The sequence below is a fragment of the Lepisma saccharinum genome, chromosome 6 (assembly GCF_977018435.1).
Source record: "Lepisma saccharinum chromosome 6, izLepSacc3.1, whole genome shotgun sequence".
NCBI lineage: Eukaryota > Metazoa > Arthropoda > Insecta > Zygentoma > Lepismatidae > Lepisma > Lepisma saccharinum.
The window spans coordinates 51,923,441-51,943,868 of NC_139234.1; the positions used below are offsets into that span (position 1 = coordinate 51,923,441).

Sequence of the window (20,428 nt, forward strand, 5' to 3'; positions counted from 1 at the left end):
TAGCTCGCAGGGACAATCAGACACTGCCTCTCCCAGAAAGTTATGTTTTTATTGTCCCTAATGGTGAACGACCTCTAGTGATTACTGAAAGAATTCTTTATTTTTAACCTTCAACTAGTGTTGCCAGATCGTTATCAGAGCCAGTCCCCGACTTGGAGCGTCGTCTGTGGGGGTTAAATAGTATTGGCCCATCCTTTGCCCAAAGAGCCTACAAGAGAATTTTTCTGAATGATTCATGGTAGCAATACAATGGAGAGAAACGAAGAGAGCGAGAGAAAGAGGATATGGTATGATAAAGGAAGATATGAAGAAACAGAGGAGGAAGGAAAGAGAGATTAATACACGAAGATAGGGAGAGAGAGAGCGAAGAAAGAAAAATATATGCATTTTTGTATGTCGTGAAAGAAATACCAAAGTGCATCATTTTATTCAGGTGAGGATTCTTTTAAACCGAGATGAACTTAAATGCATCAACTGATGCGTTTTGATGCAACAAAATGCATATTTTTTATGATGCACTGAAACGTTTCGTCTGAGCTACATAAAGTCTGTAGCTCAGACCAAACTTTTAAGTGTATCATCCAAAAAGATGCAGGTAGGTGCATCAAGGTGCACCAACTGATGCATTAAAGTGCATCTCGACTGAAATAAATCCTCACTTGAATCAAATGTGGCACTTTGGTGTTTCTTTCACGATATACAAAAATGCACCCAAATGCTGTTGTTGTTGTTGATTTGTTCTTTTAAGTCCACTTTATGCACAGTAAGGCTAATCGGGACTGGACCTACAGTTTTGAAAGTGGGATCCGAACCACTATGTACCTCCACCTGCTATCGAACCCGGGACCTCTTTTCATTACAAGGCGACGACGCTACCACTGTACCATCGAGGAAGCCCTACACCCAAATGCATCAAATGTGAATCTGATTCTTTAAAGAAGCTTCAAAACACACTTTAGTGTATCAATCGATGCATTTAGTTTTCTGTGTGTAGAAGAAAGAGAAATGAAGGAAATGGAGGAGAGAGAACAGAGAAAGAATGGAAACGATAGAAAGTTGGAAGAAAAAAAGAGAGAGACAGAGAAAGAGAGGCAAAAAGACAGAAAGGTAGAGGAAAGAAAGAGGTAAGAAAACCGATGAAGAAAAGGAGAGAGAGATTGAGAGTAAATAAAGTTAGTAGAGAGAAAGTGACAAACAGAGAATGAGAGAGAAAAGAGAAGGAAAGAAAGAGAAAATGGAGGAAAGAAAAGGAGGAAGAAAGAGAGAGGGAGAGAAAGAAAGATATCACAAAGGTGAGGATGAAAGGTAAGAATATGAAACTGATTAATGGACACGCATATATGGACAGCACACAAGCTTCACAGAGGATTATAGTGACTCAGAATTCATATACGCCTCGTTTGTGTGTGTGTGATATATATATATATATATATATATATATATATATATATATATATATATATGTATGTGTGTGTGTGTGTGTGTGTGTGTGTACTATATACATACACATATGTTTATTTTTTACATACGCGAACCCTATGCTGTCAATGGCTGAGGGCCACCTAAAGGTTTACTTGCGGCTTGTAGATCCGGCACTGGTCCAGTCCCAATTCGCCTTACTGTGCATAAAGTAGACTTAAAACACCAAATCAACCAATCTCCTTCTTTCTCTCTAACGAGGCTATGGCGTCTGAACTCAGAGTCACTACAATACTCTGTGAGGATTATCCCTTGATCAGTTTCATCTTCTCACCTTTCATCCTCACTTTTGTGATATCTTTCTTTCTCTCTTTCTCTATCACTTACTTTCCACTACTTTGCTACCATTTGTGGGGGATGCCTCATAGCCAAGGACGTATTTAAGGGGGTCCGAACCCCCCCTCGATTTATGAAGTACTAAAATTAAATAATGAAAAATATATTCGTTTAGTCTTTGTTGTATAATTTTCTATGAACTTATTGGAAGACAAGTATTATATTGGGATCATACGGCTATGACTTACCAAGTACTGAAATTAAGTAATGAAATTATTAGCATTTGTTGCATAATCGATGGTTAATAATTTCTTCCGAACTTTTTAGAAGGCAAGGATTATATTGGGATCATAAGGCTTTGAATGACATCACAAAGAAGATTTATGTACACTACTACTCAAAATATTATGCATAAAATATTAATCAGAAACTTACTTTTCTCCACCTACATGTAACATCATTTTTGTTATTCGGTAAATATTCAATTATTCATCTATTTGACATTAATTTCATTGCCAGGGCACTTGTTTTTATGTAAATTATTCCGATCTTAACTCAGGTAGGCTACGTAATGAAGATGCGCTGTTATATCTCTATTCTTGAACAGTCTTTTTATCTATTCGTGTAATAATAATATAATATTAATTTATGTATTGTAATTACTACATGGAAGTTATGGAATCTTACATTACGATGAACATATTTATGGTCAAGGTCAGACCAGAACTATCAAATAGGGAAGGAATTATTTCTTACAAGACACGTGGTGTTGCTTACATTTACTTCGTTCTGACAGTGAATGTAGAATAGTGCTTTAAATGGCCCTATTGATCTTAAACTGTCACGAAGCTGCAAATTACGTCTCTGTGACAGTTTGTTCTAGTTCTTCCTTTAAATTAATATTTAGGCTGGCTTTGATATTCAGAAACTTGCACATTCAAATAACTTCAGCAAAGGAAACAACACGCCTCACATCTATTATGTTGTAAACAAAAAATAATATTATATTCCTTGTGACTATCCCTAGTAACTAGGGATAATACTAAGACAACGATTTAATAATATTAAATTCATGTTTTTAAAGGAAATAATTTGCATATTCATACGCACAAAACCCAAAATGTGTCAACTGACACAAATGTTGACTCCAATTACACATTGACGTGCATAAACTCCAAATGATACACTTTTTGGTGTCTCAAAATACACACAGAAATGCATAAAAGGGCACTTTTAGCAGCTGGTCAGGGGTGCCTACAGGGGGGATGGGATTATGGCACAGGCTGCGCCATAGAGATTTTTGGGAAGGATTTTTTCTTTACAAATAATATAAAATTCAACATTTACATACACATATATGTATAAAATTTACACCTTAAATGCACCATATTTAATCCATTACATGAAGAAAAGAAAGTGTTTAAGGGTATTATGGAAGGGAAGAGGGAGAGATATCCAACTCTTACATATTAGGCCTTTATTGACACGTGGGTTCTTGAGGGGGGGGGATTCTGAATTAAACGTTGGGGGGAGAGGACAGTATCCAACTCTAGGTCTTACATTATGGCGGGTATTTTAGTTAGAAGGGGATTGAGCATTAAATTGAGGAGAGTATCGAATTCTTGTGTATTAATATTGTCTTAGACTGTTGCGGAAATTCTGATGTGGAGACTGAGAATTAATTTTTTGGAGGAGGAAATATCCACTCTTCAACAGTAAGTCTAAAATTGGCATGGGAATTTTGGTGGTAGGATTGAGTATTAAATTTAAAATGGGAGATAGAAAGCTCTTGATAAAGTGTTAAATCTTAGATCGTTAAGGGATTTCTGTAGTGGAGAGAGAGTTCGAACATTAAATTTTGGAGACTGTATTTAGCGTTATGGTATCCACACGTTTTCGACCCCGAACGTGCCAAAAGAGAAGCTGGAAAAGACTAAATTTCTCGGGATCCTAAGAAAGTATTGACACCCCATTAAATTAATATTCTTGAAAGCCTACAAAAAAATGGATGTAATATTATTTTTGCTCGCTTCGCTCGCAATAGTGTGTTCCGAGAATGCATGTTTAACGCTTTACTGAGGTGAATGTGAAGTTTTATACTATAGCTGCATTACAAGACATAAGATATTCTCGATATTCATTAATAATATCACTTCTTAAAATATTATGCTTAGTGTTGGTATACTGCTTAATTTAAAGCAGGTGCATCGTTTGAAACAGAAATATATCAAATCCGTTTTTTTAACTTCTTGTCACAGGAAAACTGTACTTCAACATGTTAAATTTGCACTGAAGATAAAATCCCCGTAATTATTGTTATGGGTTACTAAAATAATTATATTTACCCCAAGAGAACGGGATGGGGTGGGTTATTTGAAAGAGGAACCTGTTATATTATCGCCCTGAGCTTAAGAATTTCTAGCAGGGGTTCTGTAATATCTCGTGAAACAATAATTGAAGCGGTCATACGGCTGAAGCATGTTATTTGGTTTGCAAAGGTTGAATTTTCTATCTTTGTCTTAAGTTGTGTAACAATTTGTGTTAAATACTCAAACTGTGAGTTTTATAAACTCACTCACAAACACTATTTACATGCATATTTACATAATTTAATTTACTATTTAACCAATGTGCTAGCTTTAGCTAAGTTTTTTCAATAATCGAACAATTAAAAAATATGGACAGTTTAACTGGTATATTTGAAATAGACATCAATTATTACATATTCATCTAAACTATTTTGGGGGGGATTATGATGAACGATTTTAGGGGAGATCTTTAGTGATGGGCACCCCTGTTCAGAAAAGCTAAGAAAGAAGTTACTTTCGCTAAACACGCTGTAGTGCTTTGTGGGGATTACGATATGGTTTAATGGTGCGAATGACATGATTTGGAGGGAAGCATGATATGATTTTGGGGGGATGCGCCATTTGCCTTGGGGGGGGGGGGATGGGCACCCCTGCATCTGGTGTTCCATGGGATGCACTAAAAATACATAAATTGGGAAGATCAGACAACGCCATTTCAGAAATAACAAGATTTCGTTCTTAATGCATCAATTGACACAGCTAAATGTGTAATTTTGTTACCTTTGAAATTGTGTGATCTTCCCAATTGATGCATTTTTAGTGCATCTCACGGAACATCAGCTGATAAAAGTGTCCTTGTATGCATCTCTGTGTGTATTTTGAGACACCAAAATGTGTATAATTTGGAGTTTATGCACGTTAATGTGTTATTGGAGTCAACATATGTGTGTCAATTGCCACGTTTTGGGTTCTGTCATCTGTGTGTACTTTATTAAAGCCTTAACTGTATAATATATGAAAATTTCAGCAAATTAAATTAGAACAGGTAACATATTAGTGTATGGTAATGATTTGTGGATTGTCAGTAAAACATCTCAGCATTCGCAGCCGGAAAAATGAGATGCTTTCCAAAATATGTCAAAGTCGCAGAATATTAAGACAGGTGTCAGATGCGTCTCCTGTTGCTGTATGCCACCTCTAAATAAATACCAGTACATTAAAAAACGTTTCAAGTTACAGGAAAGTTAAGAAAAACATGTGCAATTATTTTCCTTAAATTCTTACTTGACATCTGACATTGATATGTCTCTAAGCACTTTCATATTTCTAAATTCTTCCCCGGTCAAGTACATATGATAAAGATTTCTTACAGCGGAAGTAATTACCATTTAACTTCAGTTGCAATTTAGAACCTTGTGGCAAGTAGCAAATGAGTTTCTTGTAAGTTGGAAACAAGTTTAAAGAAGACTATGCATGTTAGGAAACTGAGGCAACCCAACACCTCATGCAAATAAGTGTTCTTTTTTTTTTTGATTCTCTTGTCACTGACCGAAACATGTTACTAACAAAACAGGCTTTAAAAAATAAGATCGCTTCAAGCATTGATTTAGTAATCAGTTTATCATAGAATTACCAAGTTCCCTCTTTTCCCTTGGCAATAGAAATAAACTGTTGCGTGTATGAAGTGCTTAAAAAAACTTCTTGTAAATTTAATGGAAGAATATTTAACACCAATGAAAGAGAGGAGTGAGAGTAGTTTCACGTTTCTTGTTGTGAATACAATTGGTCATTACACTCAGTATTGAAATCAAGCTCATTGTGTCCTTAGTTATAAAAATGCAAAGAATATTACCATTTTGGTAATAATGTATTCACTGTATCATCAATTAATTGGATAATTATCTTGGCATGTGGAATGAAATACTTTAGCTGTTGAGAACTTTTGGCAACTTTCATATTTCATTTTCTTTAAAGCCCTTCGTTCTACTTTTTTCTAGAATAAAATTATTTCAGACTAGAGGCATAGAACTTGATCATTGTGTTCTACTTGAAAAATATTGTGAAACTTTCGACGTTCTCCCACCTGTTGGGAAATTTTATAGCTAATAATAAGTTTTTCTGTTTATAGAAAAATATATATCTATATACGAAGATAGATCATTGTATCCCTGATTGAGAAAATCTATTCACTAGTACAATTGAGCACTTTTCCAGCAGTAACGAAATAAAATAAAATGAATATGGAGGTGAAAAGGATATAAGAATATGGTTACAATAAGAATATATATATCATCTCTGTCGCATTTCTGTCACTTTCGGCTAATCGCGACGATGATAGATTTGATTTGTTTTACTTCGCATTTTCTGCCACTTTTGGCTAATGGCAAAGATTAGGATGAGTGATAGTATATGTAATTGATGAAGGAACAATAACACCCATGCCCAGGTGGGGACTTGAACTCCCTGTGGCGAGATCGAAAGTCGACCAATATACGCGCTCGTCCAGCCAACAAGCCGGACATATACATATAGTCACATTGTGCATTTGAGGTACATGTTTTCCTTGCCTCGTTGGGTCGTGGAAAAGAGGCTGAGTGGTAGATTAGGAGACGTTGAAATCCCAGATCTTCCTCTCTCGCGTTGCCACTGTTTTTTTTTGGGGGGGGGTCACTTAATTCATATCTGCATTACATACACTGTGATGTAAGCAAATGTATCGACGCAACCAACCATTTTATTCCCATAAAATTGCTTACTCCTTCTCTACCTTGCATTGTTTTCGCCACCTTCCATTTCCCCACTTCATCCAAAAGTAATCCATTTACGTCAGTCGGACTCCCCTTGATGAGCAAGGTTGCCGGTTCTTGGGTTCTAGATCGACGTCATCACAGCGCATTATTTGGCTTACCTGAAGATGTGGCAATCTTGTAGGGGAAAAATTTATGAACTGTCTAAAGGTGCGGAGACTGTAATTCGTATAATCATGAACAAACCATATCATTCAGTTACCGCCGCGGCGTTGAGGCAACCACAGGTCACAGTGGTTTTGCAATGAAGTACCTCGAACGCTCTGAAACTGGTCATCAACTTCTTGGTAGGCTCCAATGTTCGTTCTGTCTTGGTCGGCAAGCCATGATGGATAACGTTGTATTGTAAGCAGTGCTCCTTTTCTGGAGGTAAGCAACGGTACGCCGTAGCGGCAGCTTTTTATAGGTGAGGATGAAACTAATAACGCTTTATTTTAACAAAACAAATATGTGTGTGTTGTGTGTGTATGTGCATGTGTGTGTGTGTGACTACATGAATGCACAATCATTTACGAACATACCACAACATTTTCGGTACTTCCTACATGGTCTCCCGGAAAGAATTTTCCAAGGGGCTGTCAAAATCAAAAAAGCTCTTTCCATAAGTTAGATGTATTGACACCATGAGAAGAATTAATGAGAGCGGTAGAGAATGAGAGAAGAGAATTATTGAAGCGACAGAAAGAGAAGGAAAGAGAAGGGGAAACATATGTGAGAGACAAAGAAATGAGCAAGATAAACACAGAGAAAGAGAAAGAGAGGGGGAGCGAATGAAACAGAAAAGCGAGAGAGAGAGAGAGACAGGAAAAGAAAACATAAAAGTGAGAGAGAAAGAAAAAAGAAGGTTAAAAGAAAAACAAGCGGAGAGACAAAGAAGGAAGAGAAAAGCAGAAATGGGAGGGAAAACACAGAATTGGAAATGATCAAGAACAGAAGAACAGAACATAGCAAGTTGAAGACTACCAGATCCTTTTTTCCCAGAAAAAAAAACACTGGAAGTAAGATAACAGGAGGAATCCGGATACGTCTTGTGCACACAGATATCGAAATGCGTCAAATCGATATTGATCACTTTTGGGTGCATAAGTTGGCATAGTATATTTATTAAAGAGTAATTTTGGTTCTTTGACATGATTGACCATTCCTACTGCATCACAAAGTACAGCAGCTGATAGAAAGATCGAAAATGTAAGAGAGGGAGAGAGAGAGACAGTCAGACAGAGACAGAGAAACATACAGATAGAGAGAGAGAGATAGAGAGAGACAGAAAAGGGGGAAATATAAGAGAGAGAGGGAGAAGCAGACAGAGACAGAGAAACTTACAGAGAAAGAGAAAGACAGACAGGGGGAGAAAGAAATGAGAAACACTCAGAAACAGAGAAATACAGAGAGAAAGAGATCAAAATACACTTACAGAGAAATAAAAAGACAGAGGGGGAGGAAGAGAGACACTCAGACAGGGACAGAGAAATACACACACACAGAGAGAGAGAGAGAGAGAGAGATCGAAAAACAGTACAGGGAAAGAGAGACAGTGGAGGGAGGAAGAGAGAGACACTCAGACAGAGACAGTGAAATATAGAGAGAAAGAGATCGAGAGAAACACAAACATACAGAGAAAGGGAAAGACAGACAGGGGAAAAAAGAAAGAGGAGAGATTCAGACAAAGAAACATAGAAAAAGAGATCAAGAGAGTGAGAGGGAACTACTTTCATATGACGCAGAGGGGGGAGCCGGTGTCCCTCAACCTGACAACCCCACCTGGCGTTCCGCTAATTTCAGATCCGGGCTAACAGGATTCCCAACATTTTCCAGCTGACGACTTTTTCCCCCTTGCCAATAGCGCCAATAGCTCTGCGATCAGAGCAATTTTGTTCCCCAAAACACGGCATTTTAAATATATGCGTCTGTACTTTCAAGAATGGAGGCTGCTCCATAAATTCACACCCTGGGCAGCTGCAAGTGGACAATATACGTACGTAACACACGGTAACAGATGCACGAATAAAATGTGTATACAACACACGTATGTGCGTAAAATTTCCCTCGTTTCTCTTCTTGACGTGGTTGTTACCATTATGTTGACATTTAGCTGTTTCTTGGAAATGGGGCCATTTTTTTTTTTTTTTTTTTTTAGAATTCCTTTAAAAGGAAGAGCTTCATTTTATTCAACATCAATTTTTAGTTTTTGTTTACCTATGTTATAAGTAGAGTATTTCGTTTTGTACGAATGGTATCGAAACGACGATCTCCGCGGCAGAGTGGTTAGCACAGCACGCTACGATGCCATGGGTCCCGGGTTCGAATCCCAGCCTGGGCATTGAATGTCCCTTTATCAATTTCATCATATCATCACTCATCTTGAGTTTCGCGATAAGCCAAAAGTGTCATGAAACGGAAGTAAAATGAACTAAATCAATCAATCAATATTATCGACAAGAGATTAGCCTGATTTCGAAATTCAAAACAATAGGGCTATCTGTAGATAGGCCTACCTCTAAAAATTTAGACAGGAACGATATCAGACCATTCGACTTGTCGAAACCAGCCTTCTCATCATGTTAAACTATTGCTAACTTCAAAGCTTGACCCCCCCCCCCCAAGGAAACATTTACCACTTCAAGTGATTGGGACGATATCGAGAGAGATCTCTTAAAATTGAGACCAGACCGAAACTAGCTGTGTGAGAATTTAGTAGCAGTTCACATAAAGAGACGAGACACAACGAGACTGTCAGTTCTCATATCCTGTTTCGTTAAAATCCCTGCTTCTTTCCGTCTCATACCTATTTTTATACAGTTATTCGCAAACATTCAACTGTTATTATAAAGTTTGTCCGCACTTAAGAGTATACTATGGAACCTTACGGGCTTTTACTTTTGTCATCATCACCCCCAGATAGACATTTTTTGTCTGAAAGCAAAAGCGTTAACGTTTAAGGAGAAATTAATGATAAGCAATATATTAGTATTGTTTTACAAGTGTAACGGCGATGACGAGAATTCATACTTCAAAAGGAACGACGTAACACAAGCGTTTAGTGTAATCAAGGTGATGTCACATTTGTTAAATCGCTGATTGTGGAGTTAAAAGTAACAGCCCGCTAGCTGTTGCCTGCTCCTACACGAAAGTGTTGAGTAGAGGACTAGCCCGTCTGAGTTTCTACCCTTTGCCACTTCAGACTAATATTGAGAAGGTATCTTTAAAGAAGGCCACAAACGTGTCCTTTCGTATACTTGTCTCTTTCTTTCGTCATATTATCTTACACATCATTGTTAACCTGATTTTACAAATCAGTGATGTCAACTCTGAACTATGAATTCTAAGAACCATTCGATCCAATATTCCAATAATTGTCCAGTATATTATTCTAGCAGACAGTCTATCTAAATATTAACGTTTAATAATGCAACGTTTCATAATGCATTCAAATAATTTATATGCACCCATTTGATTGCAGCAATATATTTGGCATTGCCCCACATCTCACTCATGCCACTCATTTACTAGTAATGGATAGATATCTACCTTATCCTCAGGGTGCGAAATCCTGGGGGTACCCCCCACCAAAAATATTGGCCTCAAAAATCCCCCCACCAAAAATTTTCGGGGGGAGAGTTTTTGTTCCAACAAACAAAGATAAGCAATTACTTTTAATTTGAAGTATACTTTACTAAGAATAATATCGAAAACACACACGAATTAGTGTAGTTGTGAGTGTTCAATGCCATTTCTCTCTCAAGACAAATCTACATCAATACTCACAATAAAAGTAAATCAAGAATGCAAGCAATGAAATCTAATTGATTTATATTAGCATAAAGCAAAAGCTAAATAAGAACTTAACATAATAAAACCACTTCAACTAGTATTTCATAATTTATTAACATCTTTAACCAGTTAGTAAGGGAATTAGTTTGTATCTGATATATGTAAAAGTAACAAATTATTTTCTTTATGTGTAATTAATAATAATAATATATTTAAAATTTAGTAATTAATTGTTACTTTTAATAACATTATAAATATATATATATATCGTCTAATTTATATGTATGTTTGTGGTGGAGGGGGTTTGTAGATTAAGATCTTTCTCCCCCCACCAGTTTTAAATGATTTCGCACCCTGCTTATCCTAATATTCTTAGGCATTCACTTTCACATACTAGTGACGCGTTAACATACCATCTCTCAATCTAACCCCCCCCTCCTCCATGGCATGGCGGTATCATCGTCCCTTGTAATTAAAGGGGTCCGGGTTCGATACCTGTTAGAGGCACATTGTGGTTTGGATTCCACTTCAAACTGCAGGTTCTCTCCCGATTAGCCTACTGTACGTAAAGTGTACTAAAATCTTTCAATCCAATTCATTGTTGCCGAGCACTCTTTCTCATCTCCAAATATTCTAGGTTCGAATCCCGATCAGTGAATGGGCATCATCATAGTGTTTGTTCTTTTATGTTTTTAATTTGATGTTCATTAATCCTAATCATCGAGATTCACGTAGAGATAAAATAAAGTGGAGTTTTATAATCATATACCATGAATACACTGCATGGGATATCTCATTCGAAACAATTTACTCGCTTAATTGCTTGTTAATTAGTGAAGGACTTGCTTTAAACGAGGTTCTGCTCATGTACATTTTCGGCATCATTTGTTTTTTATTTGTAAGTCTACTTTATGCACAGTAAGGCTAACCGGGACTGGACCTACAGTTTAAAGTGGGATCCGAACCTCTTGTGCCTCCACCGGGTATCGAACCCGGAACCCCTTGATTACAAGGCGAATGCACGACCACGGCACCATCGGGGAGGCCCTATTTTCGGCATCATGAAAAGTAAGAAGCTGAATTAGTGAATTCCCTCCAAGAAAAGTAGAGAGAGAGAGAGGGAGATGAAGACGGAAAAAGAACAGAAAGAAAAGTATGAAAACTGGATAAAAAGAGACGAAGGAGAAATAGAGAAACAGAGTAATAAACAGAAAGAGATGAATTAGAAAGGTAAACATGGAGAGAGAATGAAAGGGAAAGAAGAGAAAAACTGAAAATGAGACGCATAGAAAAAGAAAAGAGTAAGAGTCAGCCAGAAGACACATGAAAAAAAGAAAGAGAGAGACAAATACAAACAGTCGGATAGAGGAAGCGAGAGACAAAGAAACAATATGTTTAGTGTCAGAGAAAAGGATTAACAGCAACAGAAACTGTAAAGAGGGAGGGAGATGAGAAAAAGAGAAAGGGTACACCGAACCGAAAGAGAGAGAAAGAGATGGAGGGAGAAAGGAAAGAAGAAAGAAGAAAAAATCTGGATCTGGAAAAAGGGGACGCAAGATAACCATCTTCTTCCTCTTTTTTTACGATTTGTCTTTACGTCAGTTCTTAATTAATGAATAATGTGCACAATAATAGTAGGGCTAAGATTTTCATGACAGCATATTTTTTTCGTATGAGGGATGTGTTCCCTAAATATATAGAAATTCATGTTATGAAGTAACTAATAAATTAAGGGGCTTTTTAAGAGCATATTTAGACATATTTGCCATTTCTATGTAATAGAGCATATTTTTATAGATTTTCGATCATATTCAGCATAGTTTCACTTTTTCAAGGAATACACAGCCATTTTCGAAGTGGATTCGTTCTAACTCTCATGTGTACTCAAGTTGTTCATCTTTTTTTTACAATTATACGTCCCATTAAACATATTAAATATGTTCCTCTTGTGTCAGCCGAAGTAGAAATAAGCTTTTCTCAGTGCAAGGCTTTGCTGGCTGACAATAGGCAATCATTTTTATTTGAACATTTACAGAAAGTATTCATTGTACATTTCAACTCAGGACTCATAAAGTGAACAAGAAATAGTATGTGAAAATATCTCAGCAATGTTACATATTAATGTTTGAAGCAGTTAAGTTGTAAGGGCATATTTTTAAAAACTTTAGCTCAAAAGATTTTTTGGTGATTTTTATGTCATAAAGATCGTAACCCTAATAATAATAATAATAAATATATTTGCACCCCATGTCGATTACCGAAAGTTTGATTCGTCGCGATTAGACAAAAGTGGAAGAAAAGCGACGTAAAATAACATAATTAAACAATCATGAAAGTTTGACATCTATCAGAGATAAATAAAATTAAGTCCATTTAATCGGGAATGGGCTTGCAGTTTAGTACAATTGAATCCGAACCACTGTGCACAGAAGAGTTGTAGGGGTTAGGCTCCCCCTTCCTTTTGACTTAATTTTTAAAAATAAAATTTGTCAATATAATTACTTAGTTTCATTTCCCCACCATAGAGGCATTAAAACTGCTTCTTTCAGCAGCTGAGCCTCGCTTTGAAACTTTTTGGTTGCGCCCACGCACTGTGCCTTCGCTAGGAATCGAACTTGGAACCCCTTAATTACAAGGCAACAGCTTCGAATTAGTGGAACGCGAATGTGCATGTAGGTTCTCATTTAGTGTTCTTATTATTATTATTTTACGTCGCTTTTCTGCCACTCTTGGCTGATCGCTACGACGATGATGAATGGTGAATAGATGGTTGATGGAGAGACGCTCGGAAAGAAACACCAATGGACAGATCAGGATTCGAGCCTAGAAACTTCCATGGGGAGATTGTGAATCGACCACTCAAATAGGACAGTGGCGTTTCCAAGTGGGGTTGGTGGGAATCATAACCCCCCCTTTGGCCCAGTATTCCTAAAGAAAAAGTTAACGGCAGGAAAAAATGGCAAAATGAGGGCTGACTCCGAGCACGCCACTGCTAGGTATATGCGCCTACCCTTTTCCACTTTCCCTGCTCAACAGACACTGTGCGTACCCGTGTCCGGTCGACAAAAGACTGGTGGTCGATTTTCCCTGCCGCCTGGTTTCAGTGCACGAAACACTCGCTAGGGTGCGGTAAAGTCTGGGTCTCGCTTGCAGACGACTTTTCGCTCATTCCACAAGCTCTCGCTAGGTGGTTGCCTACCTGGGCGCTCTACTACCTGTCCGGCTGAAGTTCTTCCAGCACACCGCGAGTGGTCGGGCGTTCCATAAGCTTCCAGAAGGGAAGCAGTGGATTCTGGAAGCATCCTCCACAAAAACGACGGCAAATATCTTATTTCGACGACGCCATTCTGCCGAATCCGTACCTTGCTTCGACGAGACAGGGTTGCCATTGTTATTCTAATGACGTCGACCGGCGGGCGTCGCTATTGGCCCGTCGCGAACTGGGTGGGCGGAGCTAACCCAACAGTGGAACAGTTGTTACCCAGCCATCAATCAAGCGGCGTTGAGAACTAAGGTACCGAATAGAGCGCGGGGCTGTCCTATGTTGGCGACCGACCGCTAGGAAGATCGAAATTTCAACGGATCCCTCTCTCACTCGTGTATACTCTTCGGAATGTGGAGACCGATTTTTGACCACGGAATGTCCCAGTGAAAAAACAGCCTTGGAGCACTGGACAGTCCTCGGAAAACCGTTATTGCCAGTGAACAGTGTTGTGGTGCAGTTCGACGGTGGTGTCGGTGGATTTGGTAGTAGTAGTAGTGGTGGTGTTGGTGCTAGTGGGTTCTGGCCTCAGCAGACGCAAGTGGAAGCTACCCCGTCCGACGGTCAGCATGACCTAAGCGGCGACACGTGCTCTCAAGACACCAGAATAACCACGGATCCCACGAGCCAATGCATTTCGAACCCTTCCTCCTCTCTTGTGTATGGAGGTGAGACAACCACGACAAGCATGAACCAACTGGGAACGGTTTATGCGACCAAGCGGCGGAGACGGAACGGAAAAAGGTAAGCTCATATGCTCTTTCGGTCGTCAAAGGGGTTGTCAACGCAAAAGAAACCCGCGAGAATGCGTGTGTGGGAGGCAGATATGTGTACGCGCGTGTGTTTCTGCCGGTCATTGGAAGCCAGTGGGCCGTGCAATCCGATCGTGCGGTTGAGGCCTTAGCGTGCGGGGGCAAGCCCCTCAAGATGACATGCAAAGGCGGCTATAGAGGTCTGGCACGTAACGCTTCCGAAAGCCAGCGGGTGGGTCTGTCGGGTGATCATGACTCGAGTTCAACCCCAAAACACGAACAACCCCCCCGTGACACACGCACCGTTGGGCGACATCATCTTCCTTCCTGCAAGATAGTCAGTTAGTTGTTGATGCTTCTGCCTTTGGTGATACGGTTGTATATACCCCGTGGACAATAGCCAAGGCTATTCTGTGATCGTTGCGTGTTCTCAGCTTTGCATGTCGCATCGTCGACCGCCAATGCATTGCCTCAGTAGTGAATGTTAGTACGAAGATAGTGTTGTTCGTCAGACCCCCGCTTGTGAAAATTCTTATGCGAGTCATGGAATCCATGCAGCAGTGTGTATCTTTTCAAAATTTCTGAAAAAATTCCGTGTAGTGGCCGCTGCATCTACGAAATTCGGATTTAGCATTGTCTTCCAGCAGTGACTTTAATTCCGCTTAGCGAATGGTGCGTCTTCGGAACCTAGATCTTATGGTTACTGGCATCCCCAATAGCACAGCAGTCCAAGGGTTCGAATCTCATTGGAACCAAACATGGTTCGGATGGACTTCAGTTCAGGTGACGGTGGCTTGCTTCATTGTCGATGTTACCACCGATGGCGTAGCGGTAACTCTGTCGCAATGTAATGAAGTAGTCCTGGTTCGATCCCGGGTAGAGGAACCGTGCACAGTGATTTTAATCCTTTTTAAACTGTAGGCCCAGTCCCGATCAACATGGAGTTAAAACAAACTTTGGCATTTTTTTAAATACAGTGGGCACCTCATCAGTAGCTACTAGTCAGTCTTTTAATGGTGAGACTATGATTCCTTTGGAAAAGCATCACACTCGAGTACCGGATCGCCCACCCTCAATGGCAGAGTGATTATAACGCTCTGCTGATCCAGAGAACTTAACGTCGAATCTTCATTCATCCTCATTGTTACTATTAACTTAGGGATGCAGAAAAGCGTAAACTAGACTAAAATATATATTCCTCTATCTATTGGTGCACAAGTATAACAGAAGTGAACTTATGAATTTTGACCGATATTTGAAATATTGCATTCGAAAGATAACAAAATAATTCCTCAATATTCACAGGTTTCATGTCTCAGCGCTTCATTTCTGAAGACTGGTGTCACTCTACTTAACATTGGCATATATTATATTAGATTCATGTACCTTCAGCCATACCGCGCACACATAATTGCTTAAACCGGCATATCTTCTAATGTCCATGGTATTAATACCAACATGGACATTGTTTATTTTTTGGAAACCAGTTCTGGAAATTGAGAAGCCCAATATAAATTATCTGGTTCTCCAGAGTAAGTCCATCCACTTTCAAGTCAATTGATTATTGCCCGTCCTGCGTATAGCTTCCCATCATTTCATAAATTATTTTAGAAAAATTTTAAGAACTGGAGATTTAATAGTCAAGTAATGAACTGGATGTTCTGATGCTGAACTGCTGGTTGTACATATACTACCAATGCAGCTAGCAATAATTTATTTGTTAGCGTCTACGAATAGGCTAATCAGGACTGGACTTCCAGTTTAAGCTGGGATCCGAACCACACCGAGTATTGAACCCGTAAACGCTCTTAGCAAACTATTAACTCATCGCTATACGAGGAAATTATAGCACGGAGGACAATTTTTACACAGAAAAACACGGAATCATCATTAGGATCCGTGTTACAAGCCTTATTATTACTAAAAATTGTACGTTCGGATTATTACTTTGCATAATTTAGCTTGTGAGAAATACATTTCGATTGGTTCTCTAAATTATCTTGGAACTCTCACGTACTTTTTTCCGCCGCACTCTTGTAATTCTTAGCTGACTTTGTCCACTTTATTTATTGTATTTTGTGATTCCTTTAGCTGACTTTGTCCATTTTATTTATTCGTTTGGTTGACTTTGTTCGCTAGTGATTCCTTTAGCTAAGATGGCAGGATTTGAAGAATTGTATTGTGTTTTCGTAAATGACTTTGTCTTACTTTATCCATTGTTTTGTTATTCTCACATTTCATCCTTTGCATTCTAATTCTTGGTTACCTCTCGCGGACTACATGTCAAATAATTAGTTTACTTGATTTGGAGATCGTTTTATTCACTGACTTTTAACAGCAAACTTTTATATTTTTATAACAAGCTGGCAACTGAGAGTCATGAGTTTCTCTATATGTGGAGCGTTGAAATGAAGTGGATGACTTAGGTAGTTGAATCGGATGCGAGCTATAACCTCTCATCTTTGATTGAGTCTTTTTTCTTCGACATCATTGTAATTATGTTCACTTTCTGTAGTAAGGCAAAACTTACGATAAAAATAAATTGAGATGCAATAACATGATGATTCATTATATGGTAACGTTGTCGGAAATGCTTGATTGCCAATTATTTTATTACATGAATAGTACTTAATTTTGTAGATATATTTCTATCCTATTCCTCGCTAGTTCTGCGAAAATACGCTGTAATGCATATTAATGTTTCCGCTTTAAATAATATATATATAATTCTAGCAATTGTAATTAATATTTGAAATCCTTGTTTAAGTAAGAATACAACAGTAGGCCTATATAATAGATTCTCTTGACATATGAGTATTGTCGGATACTTTTCGAATGGATCTTATGACAAGTCTGGTGACACGGCCAAGATAGTAAATGGAAAATTTACAAGGGAGGTACAGTAGTGGTACTCATAGTAAAAACTAAGTAACGTCGAAGTATGGATTGCAAGAGTTGGCCAGATAGGAATGTCTTCAACTTTGAAAAGCCAAGCAAATATTCTGAACTCTGAAAAAAAAAAGTTTACAATTCAATAGAGATATTCTGAGTGAGTCTACTTTGTATATCGAGTATGCTATGGATCTAAGATTATCCTGGATTTCTCGGAGGTATTCTTAACAGATCTAACATGGAAGTTGTTTGAAAGTGGTTGTCTTCTGTAAATGTCGTTAGTGACAAATGTGGTCTCTTCTCTAAAGACTTCAGTTTTTTTTTTTAACCAATACTGTCAATGGCTATTTAAATAAAAAGTCCCCTAGTGCATTCGTGAGAATTGTGTTCCTTGTAGGTTGGATATTTACAGTGAAAAATAGTTACGACCGGGTCATCTCCGTTGAAAAGTTTACGGTGGACACTTGAGACAGCACGGTTATAATATAGCCTATGATACTCGTAAATCTTGGATGATGCAAATAAGTATTTTAACAATTCAGTTGAATTTCTTGAAACATTATATTCATTGATTGATTTAGTTTATTTTACTTCGCTTTTCTGCCACTTTTGGCTAACCGCGACGATGAGGATGAGTGATGATATGATGAAACTGAGGAAGAGACACCCACAAAGAACACACATGCCCAGGCCGGAATTGAAACCCCTGACGTCGTAGTGCGCTGTTATAACCACTTCCTCTCGGAGGTCGGCTCGTAGATGCCATGACTACTGAAGAAGACCACACCGTTACATGTATTCGAACATAATCCTTTGACAACGTCAAAAAACTATTGTATAATATTTAACAATTCAGAATGCTGTAGAATTCTGTACACAGATATAATTCAGAACTAGAATATCTTCGAATCGAAAGGAAGAATGTTACGAAAGAGCCCGAAATGAGTCAAGATGTGGCTAAACTCTTCGTAATATGTGACAGAGTATTCTTTCTTGTTCTGAAGAGCGTTAAACGGTACAAGACCCTTTGGAAAGTAATAGCCGTAGCGTTGGACATCTTCCAGTGTCTTCCCCGTAATTGTGCATGCCATATTCCAATTATATGGTCTCGCGCTTAAGAGACTGACATGTACCAACATAGTAGCCGCTTTATAAGTGGCTGTAATGACATCCAAAGCTCCTTTTTTTAATCTTCTTGTGTGGAGAAACGCACCGAACCTACAGCATAGTCGCCGCTCATCAATGTCTCCCGCTCTGGCCTGGGCGATTCCTCAACTTCCGATCCCGAGACGGGGAAACCCGTGGCAAGACCGGCCGGCGGTGGAGGTAATGCGTTGGGGCCCTCTGGCGACAAGGATGGGAGCTGATGAAGAGAGCGTGGTCGGTGGTTTAACACAAAAAAATTAGAACGAGAAAATCTGTCTCAGTTTATACGGGAAGTTGAATCCAATGAGGACTTTCTGGATTGTAGCACCGGTCACTTCGGAATTTGCGTCTATCAAAGCAATTTAGACATTTACTTACGTTTTGATAAGAGCTCGCTAGGTTCTTTGGGCAGTTCTCTTGCATTGCACAACGATGCCAGAAACTCTAGCTTCAATTAATTGATTTGTTTGATTTATTTTACTTTGCTTTTCTGCCACTTTTGGCTAATCGCGATGATGGAGATGACTAGTGATACGATGAGATGAATGAAGGGACAGTCACAAACACATGGACGACACGACAGAATTCCCACAGAGGATTATCCTGGCAGATCCAGGCGCCGGAGCTTCGTTAGTCTGCAGGGTGTGACACTTGGAAGAGAGATTGGCATTTGGTACCTTCCGAATAAGCCACTACTTACAACCGCCCAGTTTGGAATCCTGAATAATGTCTGCATATCCTTTTCTCCCATCATCTGTTTCATTATTTCTGCATTTATTCCCATCGTTGCGATTAATCTAAAGAGGTAGATCCGAACTAAACTAACTCCGTGGCGCAACAACGCTTTGTGAACCAAAGCGAGTCCCATCGCAGACTTTCAAGTAGCTCCCGTGTTATGTTCACGACGCTGAGTTAACGCTGAAATGTTGTAGCTCCCATCCAGGACCGCTTGCACCAAAGGCGATAATGCTAACCATTTGGTTATGGAGGGGTTCAGGGAAGTAAAAAAGCGACATACATAATTTAAAATACAATTATAACTTCACTTTAGCACGAGACCGTGTAGCATCTTTCAGTTGAACCAACTGTCTTAGATTACATTCTAGTACTGACCTAGCATTGAGCGGAAAACTGGCAGAACATGGCCTTCAAAGGGTTGATTGCGGTACGGATTTTAGCTAGTTTCCCTTCTTTTACTATGATTGGTCCTGCATTCGATCCTCCCTTGAGGCCTATACATTACATGAGAACAATTGGAGAGCTACTTGCCACATAGAGTAGCCGAACCCGATCTAGAAATCTAGATAAAAGCGGATGGCGAGAAAGACGCTATGATCACCATTTTCTATTATATTTCTCATAGTTCGCATAACAAATAAATACTAAAAATCACTAACTTTCTCCACGAAGTTATGAACTCAAAGACATATTGCAGTGTTGATACAGCACACTGATATTGGAAGTTACGCCCAATTATTACAAATTTAACGTCCTTTAATACGACTTTACCCGTTTTGCGAGGATAATTGTAGGGTGACTATAACTAAGCGCCTACTATTTGTTACCCAGTGCCATCTGGCCATTACTTATTCTATTAAAACTCTCATTGGATATTTACTTTTACTGGTAAACATTCACATTTGGCTAGAATCATTGGCGTACGCAGGAGGGAGCTGTTGGGGCTACAGTTCCCTCTGGTATTTTGAGAAAATGAAAATTGTCAAATGAAAGCAG

The 20,428-nt window shown here is 38.8% G+C and overlaps 1 protein-coding gene across 2 annotated transcripts in view; it reads left to right on the forward strand.

Annotated features, from left to right (window-relative positions):
- Window positions 1–14,467: 14,467 nt before the first annotated feature.
- The window catches only part of ss (aryl hydrocarbon receptor spineless), a 256,618-nt gene continuing 250,657 nt past the window's right edge, over window positions 14,468–20,428 (forward strand). For both annotated transcript variants that reach the window (XM_083123883.1, XM_083123884.1), the window contains exon 1: window positions 14,468–14,648. In XM_083123883.1, coding sequence (XP_082980009.1) covers window positions 14,593–14,648 — 56 coding nt within the window. In that variant the 5' untranslated portion in view covers window positions 14,468–14,592. The remainder of the gene's footprint in view (window positions 14,649–20,428) is intronic.